Here is a 25,173-nt window from a genome sequence, read left to right on the forward strand (position 1 = left end):
ACTTATCCAAAGTACTGAGGCCAAATTTCAACTTTTCTGACACTTGTGATTAAACAAAGCTACGCTGAATAGAACATGGACTGTCTGAATTTTTTTGTGCATTTAGAATTTGTGGTTTTGAAGTCTTTTAAAGCGCTGAGAATTAAAAGTATGGCTTGAAGCGCAGGAAATATCTTGTAATAATACAGCATACTCAGTAATGTATAGGCTCAAGTCATGCTAAAGGTATTTGTCTGAGTCCTACTACTAACCTGGGTAATTACATAGAAGTATGTAAGAACATAGACACAAAGAAGTGGGTTAAAAAGCATAATTAAAGCTCTGAAACTGTAGCTGCCTGAGGACATCTCAGGCCAGGTCCTACTAAAAACAGACAAGCAACGGAAGAAGGAAGGTTCTCTTTTTCCCTTTTTACAACAGGAAATAACTCATTACAAAGATGCTTCCCCATAATAATTATTTAAAACCAGACATGAATCAGAAACTTCAGCAGCTAAATAAGACCTTAGAAACTGCAAATCTCTGGTTAGTAGCGCTGGTCATTTTTCACCATCTCTAATGTCTGATTAGTGACTTTCAGCTGTAATTTTTACAATTTCAATACCAAGTCCAGGACTCCCATTTGTATCATATAGAAAATATAGCTTAAGTTGAAATTGCTGCATTCATTCCATTGTATGTAACAAAAATTGCTAAATAAAACCTACACTTTAATACACAGGTTGTATATTTCAGTATGGACTGAAATGGTGATAGCATCACATCACTGTCTCGATATGCTTAATAGAGACACCTTACATATAGCTAATTTCTTTTTGATGCTGGATTGTAAGAATTACCAGTTTTATCCACAATTACAGCATCAGAAATATCTGACACCCAGTTTTTACAGTTTTTTTACTATTTTTTTTTTAAATAGCTAATAGCTGGCTACTTAGCACTGCATTTGAGATCAAGTGTTAACTATATTTAGTCTTATTATCATGGGGTACATTACAGTAGAACATAAGGATTTGTTTAAAACATGTCACATGGAGAAAAATCCTTTTGGCTTGGGAGTTCAGACTGTTATAACAGAGATATTCACTATTCTTATTTGAGGTACTTAATAACCATTTTCACCTACCAAGCAAGCCAGATCCAGAATTACAAAAGTTCCAGTGTTAATATATATATTATTTTAGATCTGCATTACCTATTTTTTCCATTTAAGATTTTTCAGGCTCAGTGAAGTTAAAGCATTTGTCTGAATAAAATTGTAGGATAAGTTCAAGACCAGATTATCACCAGTGAAAAAAGGCTTAGGTTGTGACACAGATCCTTCAAGAATCAAAAAACTCTGAACAGAGAACAAACAGAAACAAATTTTAAAGGAGGAAAGGGCTCGTGTACCAAGCCTGTGGTGCTTTCAGAAGCTGACTGCTAAAGGCAAAAGAAGCCACTCTCATTGAGAAGGTTTGTGTAAAAATACCATGCAAAAGACTTTGGATTCCTGAGAGCATAAGGAGGAAAAAGTGATACCATATCCAGCTATGACCCAAGTCCATCAAATTTTATAATATAAATTGTCAAGTCTTGCTGAGAATATGTGAAAAGTGTTATGAGAGCACTGCCAAGATATTCAATATTTTTTCAAGTTGTTCAGGCAAATGCTTTTAGCTCCACTCACACATTGCCTTGCCTACCCTGTGCCCCTCCTGTATTAAGCTGCAGGGAAAAGTGGAGTCTGCACTTCCACCCCCACAGGAATCTCCACTGGGCAAAACTGGGATTCAATCCACTTGCAATGACTGTCAGGACCCATGTGCAAAAACACAGACTCAAAAATCAGGTTAAAAATTAGGAGAATAAAGCCAACGTTAAGACATGCAGAAATATTACTTTAGATATTTCTAATTAATAGAAAAGTATAAACAAAAAAGGTTTTTAGGACAGTAAGGCCACTGAATGCTTTGTATTGACATAAATGTGATCTGAATAGCGACATTTAAAATCAGAGAGTAAAAGTCGTTTTACTCTTTTAAGGAAAAAAAATAACCAGGCTGATTATAAAATTATTAGGACATCTATTCTAACCTGTCCAAAATAAACAAAGAACCTGTGTACCATAAGTGCAACAAAAATAAAACTATAACTTGAGGGTCTCAGACTTCTCTTTTGTTCACAATTAGGTGCTTAAAGCTTGAACAAGATCAATATTATGACTAATGGTAAACAACATAAACTGAAGAGGTAAAAAAGCAGCAGAGTGATCAATGATGTCTGCAGTAGCCATGTGAATGGCCCCCTAACATGGATTCTACTCGCTGTGCAGTAATGCTGCACAATTCAAGTGCACAATAAATGTCTGTCTGAAGCAGATCTGTGCAAAGAACAGCAGCAATACAATAACAACAGCAATAGCAACAAGAAGAGGAATAATAAAATTATGTGGTCCTATAATAGTCAACCTTGGAAATTCAAGGCAATCAGAAAATTAAATTGGTATAGCATCAGAAACTGAAGCAACAGTGCTTAGGAACCAACCCTAGAGTTGCTGCTGCTCACAAGTGCTGCAGATAACCCTGTCTGTAGTAACACTGTGAAAAAACTGCATGACTTTTCTGCTCCCACGCTTGTTGGACACATAGAGAGCTTAAATGCAATTAATTAATTAATTCCAAGTGCTGCAGAAAAATATTTTGGGCTGCCAGAATAATCACAATCGCAACAACTTCTAGTAATATTATTTTTCTCATACAGTAAAATAAACCCTTTCAATATCATAAAATACACAGTGCAATTAAGCTGGATTTCTCTATTAGGGAAAATGCAACTTGGGGTATTTTGTTGTTCTTGAATGCTTGATGTCACCACCATAATATCAGAGTAGCAAGGTTGCTGAAGTATTTAACTGGAACAGTATCTGTAATGCAACATGCTGCCTACAATTCCACTTTACTCTTTGCTGCTGAAAGATTTTTTAAATATTTACAAGGTAATTAGTAAGAATTAATTCTGTGTATTACATGCAAGAGAAAATATTGCTAGCTGTTAGTTTGCTGAGGAAGTGTGATTACACACATTTTTTAAATTCCATGATGGTTTCTCACCCTTTTTGCTGCATTAGCAATATGTTGATGTGATGAAATATAGAGCAGTGAACTAAAAAACTCTGCCAAACACCAGCTTTGCCTCTGGCCAGAGTATTCTGTACACCTGCAGCCCTGAAAGCACTGGAAAGGTTTCTAATTTCATGTTTTGAGAAGAAAAATAAAATGCTCTCAAGGAGTTAGAAGACCTTGCATTTTGGCCAACTGCACTTACATTTTTGGCACTATATCCTACAAGTGAAAAGAGACAACTGGGACATTTTCTCTCAGTATCCATGTTCAGGATGAATCAGTGACATACCAGTGTCTTCTGCTCTTCCCAAAATCTCTTGAGATGTTCTAAAAATTGACTTTTTAGCTAATCATTTCATGAAGGATTGCATCACTGTACAAATTTATCTAAAAATACCTTCTCAGAATTCTCAAAAGGAATCTTGGCCAGGGTGATTATGCACATTATGTAATCACTCAGCCAAACCCACATGGTAATTTTGTTTAATACTGTATTACTGAAAGGTTTATTTAAGGCCTACTACAAAGTTCTACAGCTCTCAAAATATAGCATTTGGTGTATGAATCAAAGGAATTCCAGTGGTTTTGCTTTGATGGGAGTGTATTACTATGTTTCCCAATTATTTAAGCAGTAAACAATAAATATTTAACTGACAGATTGCAGCTGCTAAATTGTATTTAAATCATTACAATTAAATGTTTGTTTCTTGTGAGAAAATGTGTTTGCAACACAGAGGTCAGAATTATTACAACTAATTTTACAGCTGAATACACTGTGGTACAAATAATTTTTCTAGGTTATCTAGGTTTTGACATAAAAACAATTCTCTTCTTCCAGCTTAAAAATAACAGAACTTTTACTTAAACTCACACAGTCACAAGCCATAAAAAGATGGCTCAACTCATTCATATAAATAACATTTTAATCTTTACAATATGATATGCCTATCTGTAGCTTTATTAAAATAAATCATAAATATTCCCATTTCCTGACAAAGGCAGAATATTTCATTTCTCTAAGATGCCTCTTTTTATTTTGCAGTGGGAAAAATTGTGACAAATTATTTTAAAATCAATGTCTTAATAGGGGTTTCCAATGTATTTGACATTCACAAAGGCCAGAAAATGTGGATATATATGAGAGGAATACAGATTTTATTTTTTTTTTATCATGGACCAGCATGCTATTTTGCCTCTCAAAGCAAAAATTCCTCTTACAATATAGAACAGGGATGAATTTAGGGCTTTCTGTTAATGTTTAGCATTATTTACTGATTCATCTTCTAATATTTATAAATATTTCTCCTTTGATGATCACATTAGGCTGGAGAAGTTGGGCTTTATTGAATTCTCTCTTTCAGCAGTGTAACAGCTGTGGAAATGGAGGATGGGACACATAAGAGCAGAAGAAAACAAGCAGTGCTGCAGCTGAACATTGACTGCGGCTCTCGAGAATCAGGAACAGCTCGAGAGGGAGCATCTCCCAAGGAAAGAGAGGAACTGAACCACACAGGGCAATCTGCCCCTGCCCAGCACAGGCAGAGCAAGCCTTTGTGCTGGATGCACACCAGAAACCTCTGGGGTAGGCAGTGGCTCTCCCCAGAGGGATTAAAGAAGTATGAGTGAAGTCTACAACCGCTATTATCAGATAATTCTTAGGTGTAATAAAGGGGTGACCTAGTTAAACCACATTCCTGTTCCTGGTGATTCTTTTTTTGTGGTGTCTGAGATAACAGGGAGATTATTTTGGCATCAATTTAATCTAGTTAAATAGCTTTACTGAAGATCTTTATCGCTATAAATAATGGAGGTATTTGAAGTATTTGGTTACAATTCTAACTGAAGTTCTCCAACACAATGCTTCTCTAGCAATCCTCTTCCTTCTCTCTGTCTGAAGACACCTATCAATGTTTTGAACACTTTCCAGCAATAGCTTAAAGGTACAACAGCAAAAACAAAACTAGCACAACAACAAAACAGTGGCTCAGATCTCTGATGAACATTTTTTAAAAATCCTTGATATTTAAAGGTATCATGGAACATGGCAAAGGGGTGTATTCATTTAGTCTTCAGTGACCTAAGATGAAGGTAAAAAAGGGAGGTGTCTAAAAAAGAAAATAAGCACCCTCTCTTTTCCAAAGCAAACAAAAACAAAAATCCCCAAAATCATTTGGAACTCAACATCATCTGCTCTGGTGCAGCCCAGTAGGATGATGTGATAAAAAGCATGAAGCATACCTGCCTATTTATCATATAGATTTTGATGAAAAGTATCCTGAGCAGCCGACTGACCTGGTGACAGTTGCATCATGGCCAGAACATATGTGATAATATCTGTTTCTAGAGGGTTTTTTAACTCAGTGCTTTTATTTAAACTTCAAATTACTTAGAGTGTTGGAGACACAGTGATGTTTACCCATTTGAGAATTATTTTATGGATAATCACAATTTCTAGATAACCTCTCAGAAAGCCTGAAACCTTCTGAAAAGACAATTATTTTACAACAGATAAGCAAATAACTGAACAAGAGTAGGTTAAAATGAGTCAAGAGAATGGACAGATCTTCCTTTAGGCAAAGAGCACCTGCTGTCCTCTTTCACAGAATTAAGAAGGCTGGAAACTGTATGAAGAGGCAAAACAAAATGCATTGGCTGCATATAATGTGAGCCAAGTAAATGTGCAGCTAATTCTTAACAACTCCAGAGAAGCAATAAACACTTAAATGGAGCACATCCTACCTTGTGCAACTGCTGACACAGGTCAGACCTGGCTCGAACACTTCCAAAAGGACATCAGCATAGAACAGTACAAATGAAAATAGTGCCAGTTGTCTGTGGCCATGAAAGTATGAAAAGTAAAGTCTCCCCACCTGCTGTTTTAACTGATGTACTAATCTGTCCTTCTCTCGTTTTAGAGCCATTACTTCATCTTGAGTCTTCTTTTTCTTTGAAGCAGACAGCTCAAGCAAGGCAATATTTGCATCTTTTTCACTAATTGCAGCAAGCAAAGCTTCCTGTCTGATAAAATAAATAAAATTAAAATTGTTAAATTCTCATTTAAAACAGAACATAAACTGCTATACCACACTATGTGAGATGTTTCTTTCAATCACTAGGAGAACAATCATCTACCTTCTGAACACTTTAAATAGCAAACACTGTCACATCTAACCAAATAATGAAATAAACTAATTAGCCAAAAATTTCTCTTTATAGACTTCCCATTATTTGCTTCATCAACCATTTATCTCAGTCTATTTTACTACAATATGATATCTGGCAATAGTTCTGTAAAATGCTTGCTTTTAAAAATCTTTGATTTTTTTTTTTGTAATTCACTTTCATGAATTCTAGAATACCTTACACAAATCTCTTTTGACTTATGCAGATCACAGAGATTGAATAAAAGAAAGCAAAGTGATAGAGATAAAACCAATTTTTTTATTATCCTGTTAACTTGGTACTCAAGGGCTCTCAGTGCAGGAATCTCTGGATGCCTTCCTCATATTACTTATATGTTTTCCTATGGATTTATTATTATTTGCTGTGTCAACACAAAAATACATTTCTAAAAGTAAAATTCTAGGTTTTTGATCTGATTGTTCATGAGAAATAATTTCCTTTGTAATCTTGACCTCTCAGTTTTAGAGAGCAAACAGAATCTTATAGCACTCAAATATGGGATAACACAGACACTCACAGGGGTGCATCACAAATAGTTTGTGAGGAGATAAGACAGAGGCAATTTTTTACAACATGCAGTTGAAAGCACAGATCTTGCAGTGTCTTATACCCTAAAATGCTCATGCTCTGGCAAGGCCATAATCTGTCCTTTAATTTCATAAATAAAAGAAATATATTCACCTTCTGCAATGTATTCGGGGACAGACTATCACTTATCAGCCAAAAAAGAGCACATAATACCTAATAGCTTTTAGAAAAGAATATGTTATGGCCTGTGCCTTTTCCCAGAACTATATAAGATCAATCATTAAAAAATAAACATGGATAAATGAATCATAAATTAACCTTAGGCTCCAACTGCTAATAAATGTAAGAATACGGCTCATGAACTTCATACAGTCAAGGTGAGCTAAAAGTTTGGAATTCTCACAGTCCTTTGCTTGCCAGCAAAAATGTCAAGAAAGTTATTTCACTTTTATTTCAAAGTTCCTAATGTATTAATATAAATATTTATAGGACAATATTTCTGATGGAGTCAAAGAAAAACAACCCATTTATTTAAGGTGAAGTTATGCGACATGGATCAATTTTAGATAAACAGTTGCATTTTATTCATACACTTTAATAGTCTCATTTATTATTCTGTCTTGTTCATTCAAATCCCAGTTAAATGATGTTTAAAAGAGAATGCTGTAAGACTCCAACAGTCTTAATTTAAATTACAGTTATTAATTATTTTAAATAATCAATATTACACAAAAAATATATATCCGAGCGCTGCATATCCATAATGCTAATTTGAAATGAAATATAGGTACATTGCTTTTCTATAAATCTCATAATAATGCATAAAAATTGCTGTGTAGTAATTTATAAAAGACTCTCAGTTTGTTTATGTGTTGTGTTCAAGTACCTATTCCATAACATTTTCATTAAAATATTAGATTTTTAATGCATCAAAATAGAAAGAAAAGGTGCTTTGCTACTCCATTTCCTCTGAACTTGTAGAAAGCAAGTAATTTATCATAAAATCATGGAATGGTTTGGAAGGACCTTAAAGCCCAGCCAGTGCCACCCCTGCCATGGCAGGGACACCTTCCACTGTCCCAGGGTGCCCCAAGCCCCAGAGTTCAACCTGGCCTTGGGCACTGCCAAGGATCCAAGGGCAGCCAGAGCTGCTCTGGGCACCCTGTGCCAGGGCCTCACCTTCCCCACAGATGTCAGGCAGGATAACACAAGTTCCCTGGCAGAAATAAAGGGATCCTGTGACTTTAAAGCCAAAGAAAAGGAACAGCATTTTGCATATAGGCATAGAATATGTTCCTCCAAATTAAATAAGGTTCACTCCTCTGAGAGCGAGTTTTCTGAGAGCATGCTGTCATAAAATTACTAAGAAAAGTTAGTTAGAAGTGTAACAATGTTCCAGTTATAACATCTCAATTCAACATTAATGCTACCATCACAAACCTACCTATTTTCATTGTGAATGTGTTAAAGAAACCTACATCTCAGAATTTCCAAGGTTTTAGAATATATTTAGGTTCATTCTTAAGTTGTATAGGTTAACTCCATGCCAGCCAACCCCAATATAATGTCTGCCCTCTAACAGCAAATTCCACAGTAAATACTTGTCACCCGTGAGGTTTTTAATGATATATATTTATTTCACACATATTACAACTGTAAAAAGCCAAAAATTGAATAAAAGGATTAAATTAAAGGTTGAAAAGGACATGAAGCTATATTGAAATTTTACTTCTTTGAGGTTTAGATCATGTCACTGCCTCTAAATTGGCAGTAAAAGCACAAACCTGACTAGTGAGGAAGAAGAAGAAGAATTACTGAATTATTTGCTATCATTTCAACATCTGATAATAGGATTCAGTCACATCCATATTTTCTGTACTGCCAGCCAAAATGATCACACATTCTTGGGACCTTAACTGCTCAGCTGTGCAACATTCTCCACTCCACTTTAAAGTAACAGATGAGGTGAAAGCTTTCATGGGAGAGGAGAGCCACTCAACATGCTTTAAAAAATATGCACTCTGGATTCTGCAGCCCCAAACCCACAAAATTTTGCAGACCCTAGCATGTATTTTCTCAGCTGATGGGGATTTTCCTATCTTGGGAAAATGCTTGGGAAAATATGTAACCAAACACTTGATTCCAGGAAATAATGACTCATATCAAGCACTTCCAGGAAATGATGGTTCATAGTCATGTGAAATAGCTGCTGTCAAATGACACCACAAGTGGTCCACTGAGACACTCCAAGATTTGAATCAAACCCACAGCACATATATGTTTAAACTTCCCCCCCTAAAATTATTGCCAACATATTTTTTAAATCTTTGTAGTTAATTTAAGTGGAGCTGGGAGGAGACGAGTGCGCGACACAAGGGTGGGGATTTCTGGGGAAGTGCTTCCCCAGCCACATGGAATGATGAACACAGCAAAAGCAAACTCACACTGCCAGCATTCTTGGAGCCACCCAAATTATTATTACTATTATTATACCCAAATATGTGCCAGCCTCTGTTGAGAAGCTGCAAAGCCTCAGCTATCAGAAGAGAAAAGGTGTTTCAGCTAGGGCACGGTGCCACACAAAGTGCTGATGGCTCCCAGACTGGGGCTGGCTCACATGGCCTGCCCAGGGTGGGCACCACACCTGTCTGCACTGACACATTCCTGGATGTGGCAGCAGATTATCCATGTTTATTATCATGGATAATCTCAACAGCAATAGCCTCAAATATAAGTGGCATTTGAGCAGGCATCCGGGTTAACAAGAGGTTGGCATAGCTGGTCTATCCTACCAAATGATAGGTCAGTTGCTTTAATTCTGGTTAATTAACTACTTCTCTTCAGAGGGAAGACAGAGAAGCCCAAATATTTCATTATTATTATTCTTCAGAGTACAAAATAAAGATGCAGGTTGTGACAGAGCACCTGAGGAAAGCCATGTCCTCCTTTACTCCTGCATGGCCTAGGATCCAGCCCCCACTAAGTCCCTGGAAGACAGAGGTGGAAAAAGATCTTGCCCACACTTCTGAGGCCCTGGAAGTGAAGAGATCCAAGCACTTATGAAGCTGCCTCTCAGAACAGATCAGGATGTCTATGTTATCATATCCTATTGATTACATATTGCACTCTAGTTCACCCACATCTCTGAAAGTTGTTATGCTGTCATCATACTTCAAGTTTCCAATGGAAGAACAAAACCTCATGGGCAGAAGCAATTTATTTTAGCTATTCAGTGACCTTTCTAAAAAATTAACTTCACTGTTTTTGCAGCAAACACTTGAAATGAGATTATCTGGCCACTAGGAACAAGGTTAAGATGCCAGCAAAGTGGCTGACCATAATGATTTTCTCACCTACAAACACAATGTAACTTCATTCAAAAATGTAAACTGGTGGCAAGGTCTTTACCTAAATCTCAGGTAAGTCATGCACTTCTACTTTGCTGCTAGAAAATGAAACTCATCATGAGTTTGAGTGCTAGAATTTTTGAAAATCAGGATCTGATTTGGCACCAAGAACAACATACAGTCTGATACACTCTCAGCTAACGTGCCTAAGAGTGTAAGCATAATTTATAATTCCTAATTATCTACTGTGTCAGGAAAAAAATGACTATCCAAACACAGTTCTACAAAGATGTTATCACTATTTGCAGCCAAAATGTCTCCTTATTGTTTAATAAATTATAGCAATAAAATACATTTTAAAATAATTTATTAGAGCAGTGGATTAAATGACATTCTTTAACAGTAATATTTATAAAGAGTAATCCCTTTTGTTATTAGTAGTTTTTCCTCTCTTTTTTTGGCAAACTAATCTGTTATATAAATAACAGGCTAGTATTTTTAACACCAAAAAAACCCACAAAACAAAGAGTCTAACTTTTTACAGTAAAAGTAAACCCTCAAATTAAAACAGATATATTAAACCTAACAGCAAATGCTCCACATTGGTAATTATTCTGTGCAATTTTCTTTCACCTGCATAAAGTAACTCCTAGGATTCCCAACTTCTATCTTCCACTATAATATGCTGCTTATTGCAAGGAGAGGATGGAAAACTTTTCCCTGGAAAAGCAAAACTTATGAAATGAAATTCTCCTCCCTGGCAAAGGCAGACTGCAACAACCCACAGCAACCTCAGGCCAAGTCTCCTTTACCCAGAGCCAGTGAATACAAGAGTCTCTAAATAAGCACACTCACAGCTAGGGGCTCTGGGCTGACAGTCCAAGTGCTTCCACTAAGAGGTACCAAGGAAATTTGCACAAAAATCTGATTATACCTAATGTCACTTCATATACAATACAAAAGAACAGAAGAAACACTATCACTCTGATGGTCAGGAATTTACACAAGTTCTGTTCTATCCGAAATTCCAGTTTGTATAATGGTTCCATTAACTAATGAGGAATGGACTAGGAAATCTATTTGTCACATTTCAATGAGGCTTCAGAATGGGGGGATTTTCATGTGCCATGAAGACAGGAATAAAATTGGTCTTTACAAACCAAAGATGCTGTCTAGAAGAGTAAGGAGAAACTCTGTCTTGGTGATCTGTTGTGAATAAGGCAAGTGTATTAAGAAGTAAAAAGAAAAATAGATTGTAAGGCAGAAGTGAGTCTTTTCATCTACAGAAAAAGTCTTTGCTGAAATACTGAATCCAGTACTCTGAAAAATGTGGGAAAAGGCAGAGAAATGACTGATGAGAAAACATCAGGAAAAACTACAATAAATAGTCTTTGAGTGACAACATGGTAATGAGAACCTAAAATGCTATATCAAATTGAAATAGAAATACTTTTTTCTATATTCATGGCACACAGAACAAGAAGAAATGTCCATAAATTGCAGAAGAAAGCAGCAAATTTTTTCCTCCTAATATCTAGCCAAGGTGTAACAATAATGGTCATTCCTCAGTGACAGTCAAATACAAAGAGTCCTTTCCTTGGAGGAATGATCAATTATTAGTCTGATAATAGAGATAGATTTCAAACAAACAGAAAGTATAAAATAATATAAATCTTTTAGTAAAGTCACTGGAAGTAGTGTCAAAGAAAAATCTGAATTAAAAAAAATACCTTACTTAGGATTAGAGAAAGCAGGTGATAGCAAAGTAACTCAATTATAAATGTTACGTAACACCTGAAAAATGCAATCTTAGGGATCTCTAGCAATACACATACAGAGTTTGCATTTGTGAAAGCATCTGTCCTGGAGTGAAAAAATTACTTAATATGAAAAGGAAGTCTTAGCATACTAGAAGGGAAGATAAGATAATGCAAGAAGAAATAAATCCATGAAAGTCTCTGTTGAATGCCAAACTGAAAAAGTATATTGTATACAGTATTTTATCAAACTTCAGTCTAAACAAATGTCAAATGGAATAATTTTTTTAACAAATATGGGCAACAACTGAGAAAAAAGGGTTGCTCACTAGCATATATTTAGTCAAGATTAACTAAGGATAAAAAAATGTACTAAGAACAGATTTAATAACCCTAAACTGTCATTCAGCTAGTAGGAGGTATTCAAGATACAGCTAATAAAACACAAAAAAATGGTTCTAACCACCCACAAAAAAATCTCAGTAGTATAAAACACTGAAGGATGACCACTAAGATAAATGCTTTCTTTTGAGAGCTGCCTTGCAGTTAACCTTCTTAAAGAGTCTCCCAGAAACCTCTAATCATAATACATTGCATTGCCACTTATCACAGTCAATTTAGAAGTGAGTTCTGTAAACACTCCTGCCTTACTCCCCACCTCTGTTAGTCTAAGAATAATTTTTTGAGCTTTAATAAAAGAACCCATGACAACTTTTTGGGAGGTGGGGTGAGTTCTTAGAAACAGTCCAACTGTAATCTAGCAGAATTCCAAGATTAAGATTTATAGAAATGAGACCTTCTAATGAGAACTTTTACTGCCTTTACTACTTAAGCTGTTCTCCACAAAATACAGAAATGCAATTTAAAAACTCACTATTAAAGCTAAATCAAGTCAGAAATGTTTGAACTAATGATATACAGTACAATACTCAGCCAGCTTCTTACATGCTAATCATGCTGAAGGACAAAAAAAAAAAAAACCAGTTCAATCAACTTTTTCACTTTAATTATTGTTTTCTTTCCCTCGTGACCCCCGGTATTCAACCTTAAGTTCAGTAGGAGGTGACTAGAGATAGACGGTGATGAGAGATCCTGTTTGAAACAGCTTCTCTCTGTCACTCCCAAAGCAAATAAATGGTTTGTTAAAACATGCTGTTAATCCATTATGGATGTGCATGCATCTTAGAAAATAAACTTCAGAATATTATTGGTATTTTAAAGCTTTTTCTGACAGAAAATTTATCTCTCCAGTTGCTTGACAAAAGCACATTTATGGATTACTCCTTTTAAATGAACAATTATCTTGCACTGTATTCAAAGAACAAACCCCTTTAAAATACTTTCAGAAGACAAAGACAGCATGAAATTGCATTTTGGTTGTCCTGGCTCCCTTAACAGCAAACACAGACAACTATTGATGCTCCACAGCCCAAACACACCAAGAAAGGGCTACTCCATTAAGCGTGGGACAGAAAATGGGGGACCTGCTCTTACATACCCATTCCACACTCCAACCCACCAAACATTTCCTCACATGATCCAAGTATCAAATCTTGAATTTTCCATCTGATCGAGTCTTCTGCTGGAAGCAGGTGTGAGCAATAAGTATCAGTGCTTACACTATGTGAGATGGACAACAAAGAGCCTCCATATGACGCCTGTATTCATTTTATATTAGATGTAGATTAGACTAAAATCAGGAAGAAAAGGGAAGATTCATCTGTTCCTAATATGAAATTTCAGAGTAAAAGGAAAAAAGCAAAAAGATGACCTGATTCTGAATAACCTCAAGGAGCTTGTTGACAAAGCAGCTTCCTTATCCATCTGTCCTTCTCCTCCATTCTACATCCCCAGAGCCACAGTTCATTACTCCCATTATCATACCTCTACTTACATCTCCCACATTGCCTTTAAATCAGCAATTTCAAATTATTATCACTTTTCTCCTCCTTAATGGCAACTTGAAATGTGCATATAGGTCCTTTGTCAAGAAAACAAAACTAATCCAGATTTTAAAAGGCAAAGAAGGAACTTCATGCCCATCTTTTGGGACTAGTTTTCAAGAAAGAAGTTGGGCACTCAACTGCCCTTTAAATTCTTGGAACTTTTTCAAGCCCTATAACACCGTACTCCTGATGTCTCCATAACTTACATTTTAGAAATGATAAGTAAAACAGATAAGTAAAGAACAGATAAGTTAAACAGATGGCCTAGAAAAGACATTGTGAAAGCAATTACATCAGAGTTTCACAGATCATGCTTCCTTAACTACTGCATTATCAATTCATTCAAACAGGTAGCTCACACAGAAGCAGACGTAACAACCTTCAAATTGTGTGAGAAACACAGAGGAAAAAAATAATTCACAGTCCTGTAAAGCATAGCAGAAGAAATGAGATGACAATTATTCCTGAGTTCTGCAGCTTTTTACTGGAACTGACTCCTGTTGCTCATTTGGCTTTGTTTGATTCTCCGCAGGAATGACACCAACACTTGGATGAAATCCCTCTGCCTGCTCTGTGCCACAGCCAAAGAAATGCAAAAATGGGGATTGCAGGGAAGAGCAATGGGATCTGAGCACATGGGATTGTGTTACAGCACAACATGGCACTGCACAGGGTCCACCTAAGTTAAACAGGAAAACAAAGCTACAGGTAATCTGTCATTGTCAGCCCCCTCATCCTTCAACACTGCTTTTTTTGTTTATAGAAGACAAAGATAAAAGTGCTTTGGAGGAGGAATGGTTTGATCTTTAGAATATAGTTCTTGGTAATGTTTTTGAACTGCCAAATAAAGGTTTAAGCAGGGAAAAATGTTACTATTAAGAGCTATTATGGTTTTAATGAATTTGCAGAGAACTCAAAATATTTGAGTCAAAGACATATAAAACTGAGATGCAGAAATGTGATATTAAAAAAAAAACAACCTTTGTTTTTTAATTGTAATCTGTCCTTAATATTGAGTTGAAAACACATTCCAAATAACCATTTGTTACAAAGTAGATGGTTATATTAAAGAATCAGTGGGGCTTTTTTCAGCTTTTAATAAATGTTGATCAAGAAAATTATCCATACAAACACAAAATACACAAAACTCCATTTCCTTCCTTTCCACTGGAAATTAAACAAAAATATTAATCTGGTTTTAAAAGAAGTCTTCCTTCTTAAGGTCTTCTTTCTAATTTTCACAATTCTACAAAGAACTGCCCTATGAACAACAAACATAAAACTCACAAAATCCAATGTAGATCACATTGAACTTTTCACATTGAAAATATGTCACAAACTGGCTCCATTTTGGAACAAAATATAGAAATCAGTATGAATATATTAGAATTCATGCCTTGAGTTTTACAGTGCATTAGAAAGCAATTTTGATAAATAAAACTGCCTGGGACCTAGAGAACTAACAGAATGCACTCTTTTGGCAGCATGATTCATATTTGATAACTGATCTCAGGGCACAGCTGAAATGCTCACTCACTAAACAGGGCATCAGACCAATGTAAACCAGCACCATGTAAATCCACCACTCACAAATACATGTCAGAGTGCACTCTGTATGTGAACCTGAAACCAAGAAACCCCTCAGATGCTTGAACACACACACCTGACACACACACACCCCAAGAAGGCTGATATTTTCCTATTTTAACTATTTAAATTTAGATCTGTAAAGTCGGAAACAAAATCTCTACTAACATGATGACCTCCATCACTTATTTCTACAAGTATGTGTGTTAAAAGTTACATAGCTTAACTTGATTGATACAGAAAATTCTACCAATTATTATAACTCAACATTTTTATTTTGTAAAATTATGTTTCTGTTAAACTTGCCTGGTTGATAAGGTATTGCTAGGCACAGAAGAAACTTTAACATATCATTTCTGACAATTACATTATATTTGAAACTACTCGAACAAGCCACAGAAAGCAAGTATTAACACCAATAATTACTGGAGCTAATATTAAAAAAAGTAAACAACTGGATAAAGAAGATAAGTTATTTTTATTTCTTCTCTAACTAGCAGGCCACAATTTCTTTAGGTGCATGATGTCTAAAGACCTAACTGCCTAAAAATGTTGTATCAGAGAATATTTATTCAAACCCTGCCCCATTACTTTATCTCAGTGCAAAAAAAAAAACCAAATTTAATTTTTAATAAAACACTGCACACCCAAAATACAGCATATGAAATGAATAACTATAAAATAGAAAAGTATTAGTAAAGACAATGAAAGCCTGGATTAGGAGCAAGATATTTTATTTATAAGGAGAGAGGAAATTAGGCAACAGCACACAAATATTTCTCTAATTAGTATCTTAAAAGATTGAGAATGAAAGAGATAGGATACCACATGATGTTATTTAATTATATGACTTCCCTGCTAATGGAGCTGTTCACAAGCATTGCCAGAAGCATGAAGACCTCACATGATTCAACTTTGCATAAAGAAGTTTCCTCATTGATCTTCTTTGGTGGGTTAACTGTTTGAAAATCTGTTTCTGACTAAGGAGACATTTTAGAAAATGCATATGTAGAGTCTTGGGGCTCTAAAACAACCCACCCTGGCTCACAGTGAAGACACTGTGTGCTGGCTTTCTCAAAGCAGACTAAAGAGGAATAAACCATGTCTGACCAGGTTTAGAGCCACAGGATGGATGTGGGAATGGCATTAAGGAGTCAGCACAGTAGAAATAACAGAACTGAGATAGCTTAAGTTCCATAAAGAATTGTAGGATGTTTAGTCTTCATAAAAAACTTCTTACTAAACTAACACATGAAGTCCCTCCATGAAGCTGATTTCAGTAACATTTCTGACAGTCTTTAGCAAAACTTCTTAACCTGAAGGACCTTTATTCCAGGAAAAAAGGCTCTGCTTTTGTGCTAAGATCAAGTTGGTTCAAATTCTACTACAAAAATGGATAATAAAATCACTTAATCCATAAACTACACTAGTTACTGAAAATCAGTACTAGATTATACCTTTGAAATTAAAATCAGTGAACTAGAATTAAAAAACTATATGGCTCTTAATGTTTGTTGGTTGGTCAAGCAAACTGGTGGTTTTTTCTTGTCAATATTTTATCTATCATCTCTCTCCATTGTTAGAACACTTCCTTCTCAAGCTATTAGCCAGGTATGTTTCAGAAACTGACTGGTCTAGTTGGGGTATTCTCTTTATATGTTAAAATAACCTAGGGGAATCTTCCTGGGAGGGTATTGAGATTGTTTCAGAAGCAGCTACCAAACACAGGTCAGATAGCAAAATCAGGTTTCCCCAGGGATAGTCCTACAAGAGGTATGCTTGCAAGAACATTTGAATTAATAAAAAATGCTGAATTTCTACAGTGGCTATGGTACAAAAATCTAGGAATTCCTTCCAAAACATAAGACATGGACTGTCCATCTAACAAAAATCAATAGTGCTTTTGAAATGAAAACCAAATTCAGCAATTAAAAAAAAAAAAAACCAAAAAAACCCCTCTTTAGAATCTTTAGAATCAAATAGAGGACATGTTCTGGAAGCTCTGTATGCCCATGATTAATTTTTTTTTTAACTATGTACAAATTCGCACTTACTGCAACCATGGATAAGCTCTAGAATCCATGACCAAAAGAAAAAAAATATATTTCTGAGCAGGATTTTGAACATTACCTGAATCAACAGCACATCTGGAAAGAATTGTGGCAGAATCAGCCTAAGAAGCAGTTGCTATGGAAAATGCAGGCTGAAATTGCTATCCGGGTGGCCTTGTGACTCACACAAATAATGTGATCCATTTTCAGATGAGCTGTCACTAGAAGGAGGAATGCTAATAGAAGTGCCATTGCCATGAGAAATAAAACAGCAGCTGTTAATTTCTGCAATGAGCCCAGATTCAGTACAGGTGGGAGGAAATAATGGCACCTCAGCTGCTCAAAGAAGCCAGAAGGAACCAAATCAAAGCCTAGGTACAATGGTAGGTGTAGGATTTTTTTCCTGCTGCACCAAAGGGATCTCCTTAGTCACTACAACTCAATTCTGCAGGCACCTCTGCTGCTGAATGTGCACTCCACTACAACAGAAAATGCATACTCTCAGAAATATTCTAGACATTACTTTAAAGCATATGAGAACCATGCTAGCTGGCTCCAACAATTCTTCCCCAAATAAGAAAGTAGCATAAAAACTTGCCAAAAAGACAATGAAAGAAAGAATGCAGCATTATCCTTTCTGGACTGGAAAATTAACCAAAAAACCAAAAATTTACATCAGGATTCAAAAAAAAAAGAGGAAAGCATGCAGGTTACTATTGTACTCATTACAAAACCCTGTGATTTAACAACAGAAAACAAAGTTCTAGTTAACAAAGAACTGAGGTATTTTTAAATCTAGGAAACACTATGTAAAATAAAAATATTTAAAACATTTAAACTATATTCAAGTATTAAAAACTTGGCAAAGACCTAGTTGGTTTGTTTCTTCTATTCATTTTAAAGCTACCTTTTCAACACTGCCCATGGTTCTACAGTTGACTTCAGCTTATCCTTAAGGCAGAGATTGGTAATATACAGAGTACAAAGGAACAAAGTATGTTTCTCCCCAAATTACTTCCATGCTTCTGAACATTAGTGGAAGTTACTCTGTAATGAACAATTACTAACAGCTACAATTGTTTGGGAGGAACAGAGTCCATATGATGTTTATAAAGGCTGACATATTCAGTTCACATTCACAGGAAGCAGAGTAGCTTGAAGCAAGAGAGCTGAGCAAGGAACTCATCACATCAGTGCTGACTACCTAAGTGAAAAGCAAATCAGCAAAGTGCATGGGAACACAGTTTCACGGGTGCTGAAAATACCTCCAAATATGTGTTCTGAGAAAACACTGTTTCAGACACTCATATAATAAAGAAAATTATTTTTATTTCTCTGTAATCACTACAGTGAATAAGGGACATGCAGAATATAATAAAAGGAGGAACTGCTAATAGGTATTTCCTCAATAGCTATTTTTTCAACAGGTAGAATAACTCTTACTGGTTATAATCAAATGCTGGTGTTAGCCAGTGAAATTTTGATGGATATATAGAGAATAATTTTTAAAATAGAGAATAATTTTTTAGTTCTTTCCATTTGCCTGTAAGCAGTGTCACTAGTTGCCAACCGTTTGCACCTGAAAATCTCTTAAGGAGCAATGTCCCACTGAGTGACCCAACTCGATGCCCTGCCTGTTCACAGCCCCATGCTGCACCCACCTCTCTTCTGTCTTAGCAGGTCCTGCTGCCTCTTCCACTTCATCTGAGTCCCAACAGCTCCTCTGCTCCCTGCAGCTGTGCCAGCACTGTCCCTTGGCCAGGAACGTGGCTGGCTTGGCATCTCTGCCCCATGCACCCCAACAGCCCCAGCTCCAGCCAGCTGATATACAGACAATTGGTGGACAAACTGCATAAAACTAAAACCTACCTGGCAGAACTTATCAGAGCAGTTTACTCTCTGTAGTGCCTCATCATTAAGTTTGTGTCATTATCTGTAACTAAACCAGCAGTCATAATGCAGTAAAATGAATAAATCAGAGCACTATCAAAATCTGCTGAAAACAATACCCAGAGTTTAAGAGTGTATTTAAAAATGATCAAGTCTTGAACTGAGAGATGGACAGAACCACAACTGTCTCCCCAACTCCTTTCCAGAAACACCTTAAATTCCTCCAAGAACACAAGCATATGTTTTGATTGTGGAGAGAGGCCTTAGCTTTTCAAGTAACAGAACAGACTCAGGAACTATTTCCAAGTCCACAAAGAAATGATTACTGACAATGACTACTGCCCCTCACTGGAAATTTGCTAAAGATCTTGATAAAAGTTAAAAAGATGTGGCATTCATTTTCTTAAGATCAATCTAATACAAATCACCTTAAATTAATATTCCAGCACTGAAACCCCAGTTGCTGCAGGAGAGGAGAGAAGCTACCAAAACAAAAAAGAGCATTTCCCAACATTTAATGACTCACAGATCAATTTTCAATTGTCACCTTCAAGGTGATCTACTGTTCTTTAATATACAATTGCAAACCCACCAATCTGAAATTGTTTCATAATGTACCTAGCAAAATATGTGCCTACATATTCTTAAAAAAACCTGTAACTTCAGCCTAATTGATTAAAGAAAAATTAAGTTATTGAAAAATATTCAATATATCCCACAGATCCTTTTTGCACAGAAACTGCATGGTGAGAAATCTACAAAGGACTATAAAACTCTTGGACTGAGTTTATTGTTGTTTATTCCAATCAGGTAAGACCACAGTTCAGGAAATCCTAATCAAGAAAATATTTAAGTAAATCTCATTAGTCATAGGCTGTGTCAGTGTCGAGCACAAAGTCACTGCCTCCAGGTATTGTGTGATTATATCCCAATAATGAACAAAACCATCTCTCTCAGGAGCCAGACCAGCTCACCTGAGCAGAATGTGCACACTGAAATGGAACAGGAGAGCTTGCTGGCAGGTTTTAGAGCAACAGGTAACACTCAAACACATTCACACATGAGAAACACAAGTCCTTTGCTCCTTGCTTGATGTATCAGTGGCCCATGGACCTGTGAAAATGCTCTCCTGCACCTTCATGAACCCTAATGTTCAGTAATGCACAAGCTACTCTAGTACTGCAGAACTTGAAGTAAGGATTCAGTTTCATGTTGCTCCTGCCAGGAATCCCCAGAAAAAATTAGCAGAATGTGTCTTCTGAGTATAATAAAATAGAGATATTGAGAATTCCAGGCATGGGGTTTTTTCCTATTCAATACAGACAAGCAATAGTATAGCTTACTAAACCACAGCAACCCTCCAGAGTAAAAACATCCAGCTGCTAGATTTGGTCCAAGTCTAACTCTGAAAAGGGACCCCAAGGACTCTAGTCCTCATAAGGTCACCATGTGGTATCAATTGGCCTAAAGTGCCTTTCCAAGCACCTTTTTTTGTCAAAGATTCCTGGTTCCCCATGCTCCATGCAGCCTGCACAGCTGGGGCACATTATTCTTCAGCTCATCCAGACTGGAGGCCTGGTTTTAACAAGGTCACAGGATCAGAGGGCACAGAAACTCTCTCCTATCCCATATATTCTAGAGTTTCCTTCCTGTGGAAGTTAAATGTAAAGGTGAGTTTATGGGATTACTTGCAGATCTCCTCCTGCCATCCTTCAGAGAATCTCCATTCACAGACTTTCAGCACTGTCCATCAACAAGAGATGCTCTTGGAGGAGTCCAAAGCTCTGTTTTAAGAAAACATGAATTGCCAGGTGCCAAGGAAATGCCCACATGTGTCCAATTCATCCCAGTTCTGGCTTTGTCCTTTCCTTGCAGACTCTCCATAGAAGGTGCACCTCCTGTGAAACTGGGAATTAGCAGTGTGTCCACCAACAGATCCTCTCCTACCAAGAGGTTCTCACTCTGGACAAGGTGAGTTTAAATAAAAAACACAGCCAGCCTATGGAGGACATCCGAGTGCATAAAGCCTAGGGACGGTGGAGATTTTGGCAATACAGCAGCAGAGGTGCCAGGGTCAGGGCTTAACTGTGAATCAAAGCAGCCCTAAGTCAAGCAGCTGCTTCAGATTAGCATCACCATGGGCATTATGTTATTTCAGAGTCCTTCCCTGATTTCTTTTGCATGGTGGGATGACATGGCCTAAATGATACATGTGAATAACCAGAACAACTCTATTATATTCATCAGGAAAAAGTGAACCCTATATTTAAAGGAAGAAATCCTTAGCTGTCCCAGCTACTAAAGACATTTGTTTAAAAATTAAATGTATTACACATAGAACAAATAGATATTTTCATTGAACCTCTCAGTAGTTTTACTTTCCAAATACCGCTTCCATTGTAGTCCCACTAGCAAATGTTTACACACCATATCTCAATCCAGAAAAACAACAGAGATTACAAAGAATTTCTCAGACATGGCTGCTATTCTCTCCCAATGTAGATTTGGCCAAACTTTCTGTATAAACTTGGTGTTATTCAGTTTTATTTCTTTCTAATTTTTTAAAAATTTTGAATCTGAGGAAGATTAAGTAATAATATTTATAGGCATTTATAAAATATGCAAATCCACATAAATTTAAAATGAGTGTGTAGGCTTTGATGACAATTATATTGAAAGAGTTAATTACAGCCCAAACCAAGGACTTCTGTAAGCTGCAAATTTACAGTTCCTTAGAAATGATGAGACTTACAACTGCAGTAGTGAAAATATTATTGCTTCTGTAAACTCCATGCTCAAGTATAAAGTAGATATGTAATCTTCAACTCCCTAAACACTCCAATTTGGCCACTAAAGATGCTGTTTTACATTTCCAAACATTTTCCCCTGTCACTACTTTTTATACTTCAGTTCTCAGGTTGTAAGTATTTGTTACTTGCAAAGCAACTCCTTTTGAACGCAGAATCATGGGAGGCATTTGTTACTAACTGCTAATGCAGCCTGCCAAACAAAAACTCCCTGCTGGTGACATGACCACCTAGTGACCTCTAAAAATGTTTTAACAATGTGAAAAATATCTCCCTCTTGTAGGAAACAGCAATTTTTTAAATTAAATGTACATTGAATGTTCGCTTACATACAGATAAATGGTATTCAGAGTCACCTTCTCTGTTTCCAATTTCAATCTTTTGAAACCCAGCCCAAACCTAAATAAATAAACGTTGATACTAAGAGGAAACTAAGAGCTCAAGAGCCTTGTGATTTCACAAACAGCTTTTTTCCATTTTCTAAAATCTAAACTTCGAGCCAGACATAGAACAGGTAATGAAAAGAAACAAGTTTGGCAGCTCCTATGTGGGTCTAAGCTGAAAATATGTCAGGCAAAAATAAGTGGCTATAATTTGGCAGATTTAAAGTCTTTAAAAGTTTGCAGCTTGCTGAACTGATTTTTTTTTAGTATGTAAAATTTGCAAATTGAAACACTATAACTGTGTTGAAAAGTGACTGTTACATAATGCCACCATAATCAAGATTTTAAACATCACTTTACCACTACCTATTCCTCACACAATAGCATCACAAAGATTAAAAACAAATTAGGATATCCACTAAAATGATAATGAACACCTAATGTTTAAATATGCTCTATTTCTTTAATATTCATTGAAGGTGTTTTTTTCAAGTTACCAGGACACTGACAGCTTTCAAGGAAGTACTTTTTAGATAGTTATGTGACCAAAGTCACAGCTCCTTCCAGGGCTTTGCCACAACTGCACCCAACTTCAAGGGTGACACAGAAATTCAAACCCTGTTTAAAAAAAAATTATCACCTTCTCCTATATTAAGAATGAAAAGTCAGAAAAGCTGAGGCACTAGAGCTGAACAGCTGAAATACTGTTAATAATACCTCAAATAATCCAGAGGAACTTCCCACAGATTTTGAGCACACGGAGTAAAGTCCCCGTTACACCAACAAGTTCCATCAGTGCACAAGGGCATCCATTTCCTGATGTGTGGCTTTCAAGAACCTGATACTGCACTAATTAGCAGTAACACCCATAAAGCATGGATAATTTGAATGCAGTCAGGAAGGACACTCTTTCTAGTACACTAAGAGAACTTTTTATCTAGATAAAACTCTCATTCTGCATACAACATAATCAGCAACCAAGACAAGTTTTACATGAAGCTAAAGTGTGCAGCTACTAACAGCTTTTAGGGGAAGAACTCCTATAAGGAGTTACTAAAACTTTTACTCCTAAACCTTATTCATAAGCTACAGTGTATGTCAGCTTGATTCTCCCTCTGTTCCAAAGGAAAAAGTGTAATTTACTCCTCTAGAATTGCAGGAACTGCCAAAAAGTAAAAGGATATGTTTCAGGTTCTGAGTACTAGCACAGAATGCTCATCACTAGAATAAGACCCAAGGCACTGAATTATTTCTCATCTTTCACCCTGACCAAATGCTGCTGTTATTTGGGAAGCCTTACACTGGTTCCACATGTGCCTGGCAGTGATCTGGAACAAGGTATTCTCCATTCTCAGCCAATATTCACTAACAGACATCTGATATAGACAGCAAGATAACTACACCTCATCTCCTGCAAATCTGATGCAAGACACACATGTGAAAAAAATCATAACCTAATTAAAAAAAGAAAGATAATCTTTGTATTTCATTACTTTTGCACCAATACAGAATCTTCTGATGTATGTCAAGTGATGCCCTTTTGATCCTCATACAAGAACACATTCCCAGAGCTAATTCTCACTTGTAATTTTGGTTAAAAACCTGTTATTGCTTTTGTAGGCAATGTGCAGAGGTTTCCATAACGTTCCTTGAATCAGATCTCCAGCTGGTACACATTTTGCACATTTCACTAAAAACACAGGGAATGTCCTAGTTCAAACTTATTGATCCAGTACAGAAACCTTGCACTGAGTCAAACTACCTTACATTAAAATTATAAACATGTTATGATGATTGTTGGGATTGTATTTATTGATGCAAAATTATAAAAATAAAGCATATTTGGATGGTTTTTTGTACTTACTAATATGTTTTATGCTTTTTTTTTCTCTTCAGTGTTTCTTTATGGGTTTCATAACAAACTGGGGGCAAGACATGTCTCAAATTCCATCTCCAAGTAACAGATTACTGACTCTCTGCTTAATACATTATACGGTTTTATTCAGCCTGCTACAACTACTGCACAGGAAAAGCTACTCAAAGTTTTCTTTCTTCTTTTTTCTTTTTTTTTTTTCCACAACAGTGGGAGACATGCCAGCTGGGACATTTTAAGTCTCTTTCATTAAAAAAAGGTTAAGGTCAAAATAAGTATGATAAACATGGTAGTTCATCTTCTCAAAACTCAAGATGAAAGACTAAACAGAAGAGAATATTTTAACCTCACTAACTGTAAAATGTATTTTTTTTCCTTAATGCATAATTAGAAGGAAAAAAACTTATTTTTTGCTGTGAACTTTTGTCTTTAAATGTATTCAGTAGTTAATTTAACAACTATATATTATATTTATTATGTGTTTTCAATTATCTAGATGACTGACATTTTCAAGTTTTATGGAGGATTATGAAGAATAAAATACTTAAAAAGAAATGCATTTTCCCATGGTAAATGGAAAAAAATTAAAAGAGAATCCACATTGTGTTTTAGTTAAATTTGTTGTCCACTGTGTAAAAATTTCTAAATGCTATGTCTTTGAGATCCTTTCTTGTAAGACTATATCAAAATAAAGTAAAACTATATCAAAATACAGTA

The 25,173-nt window shown here is 36.0% G+C and overlaps 1 protein-coding gene across 10 annotated transcripts in view; it reads right to left on the reverse strand.

The window, feature by feature from the left end:
- The window catches only part of ERC2 (ELKS/RAB6-interacting/CAST family member 2), a 394,125-nt gene that overhangs the window by 129,369 nt on the left and 239,583 nt on the right, over window positions 1-25,173 (reverse strand). For all 10 annotated transcript variants that reach the window (XM_077184350.1, XM_077184349.1, XM_077184348.1 and 7 more), the window contains one exon: window positions 5,975-6,122. In XM_077184350.1, coding sequence (XP_077040465.1) covers window positions 5,975-6,122 — 148 coding nt within the window. The remainder of the gene's footprint in view (window positions 1-5,974; window positions 6,123-25,173) is intronic.

This window comes from Agelaius phoeniceus, chromosome 11 (assembly GCF_051311805.1).
Source record: "Agelaius phoeniceus isolate bAgePho1 chromosome 11, bAgePho1.hap1, whole genome shotgun sequence".
Taxonomy (NCBI): domain Eukaryota; kingdom Metazoa; phylum Chordata; class Aves; order Passeriformes; family Icteridae; genus Agelaius; species Agelaius phoeniceus.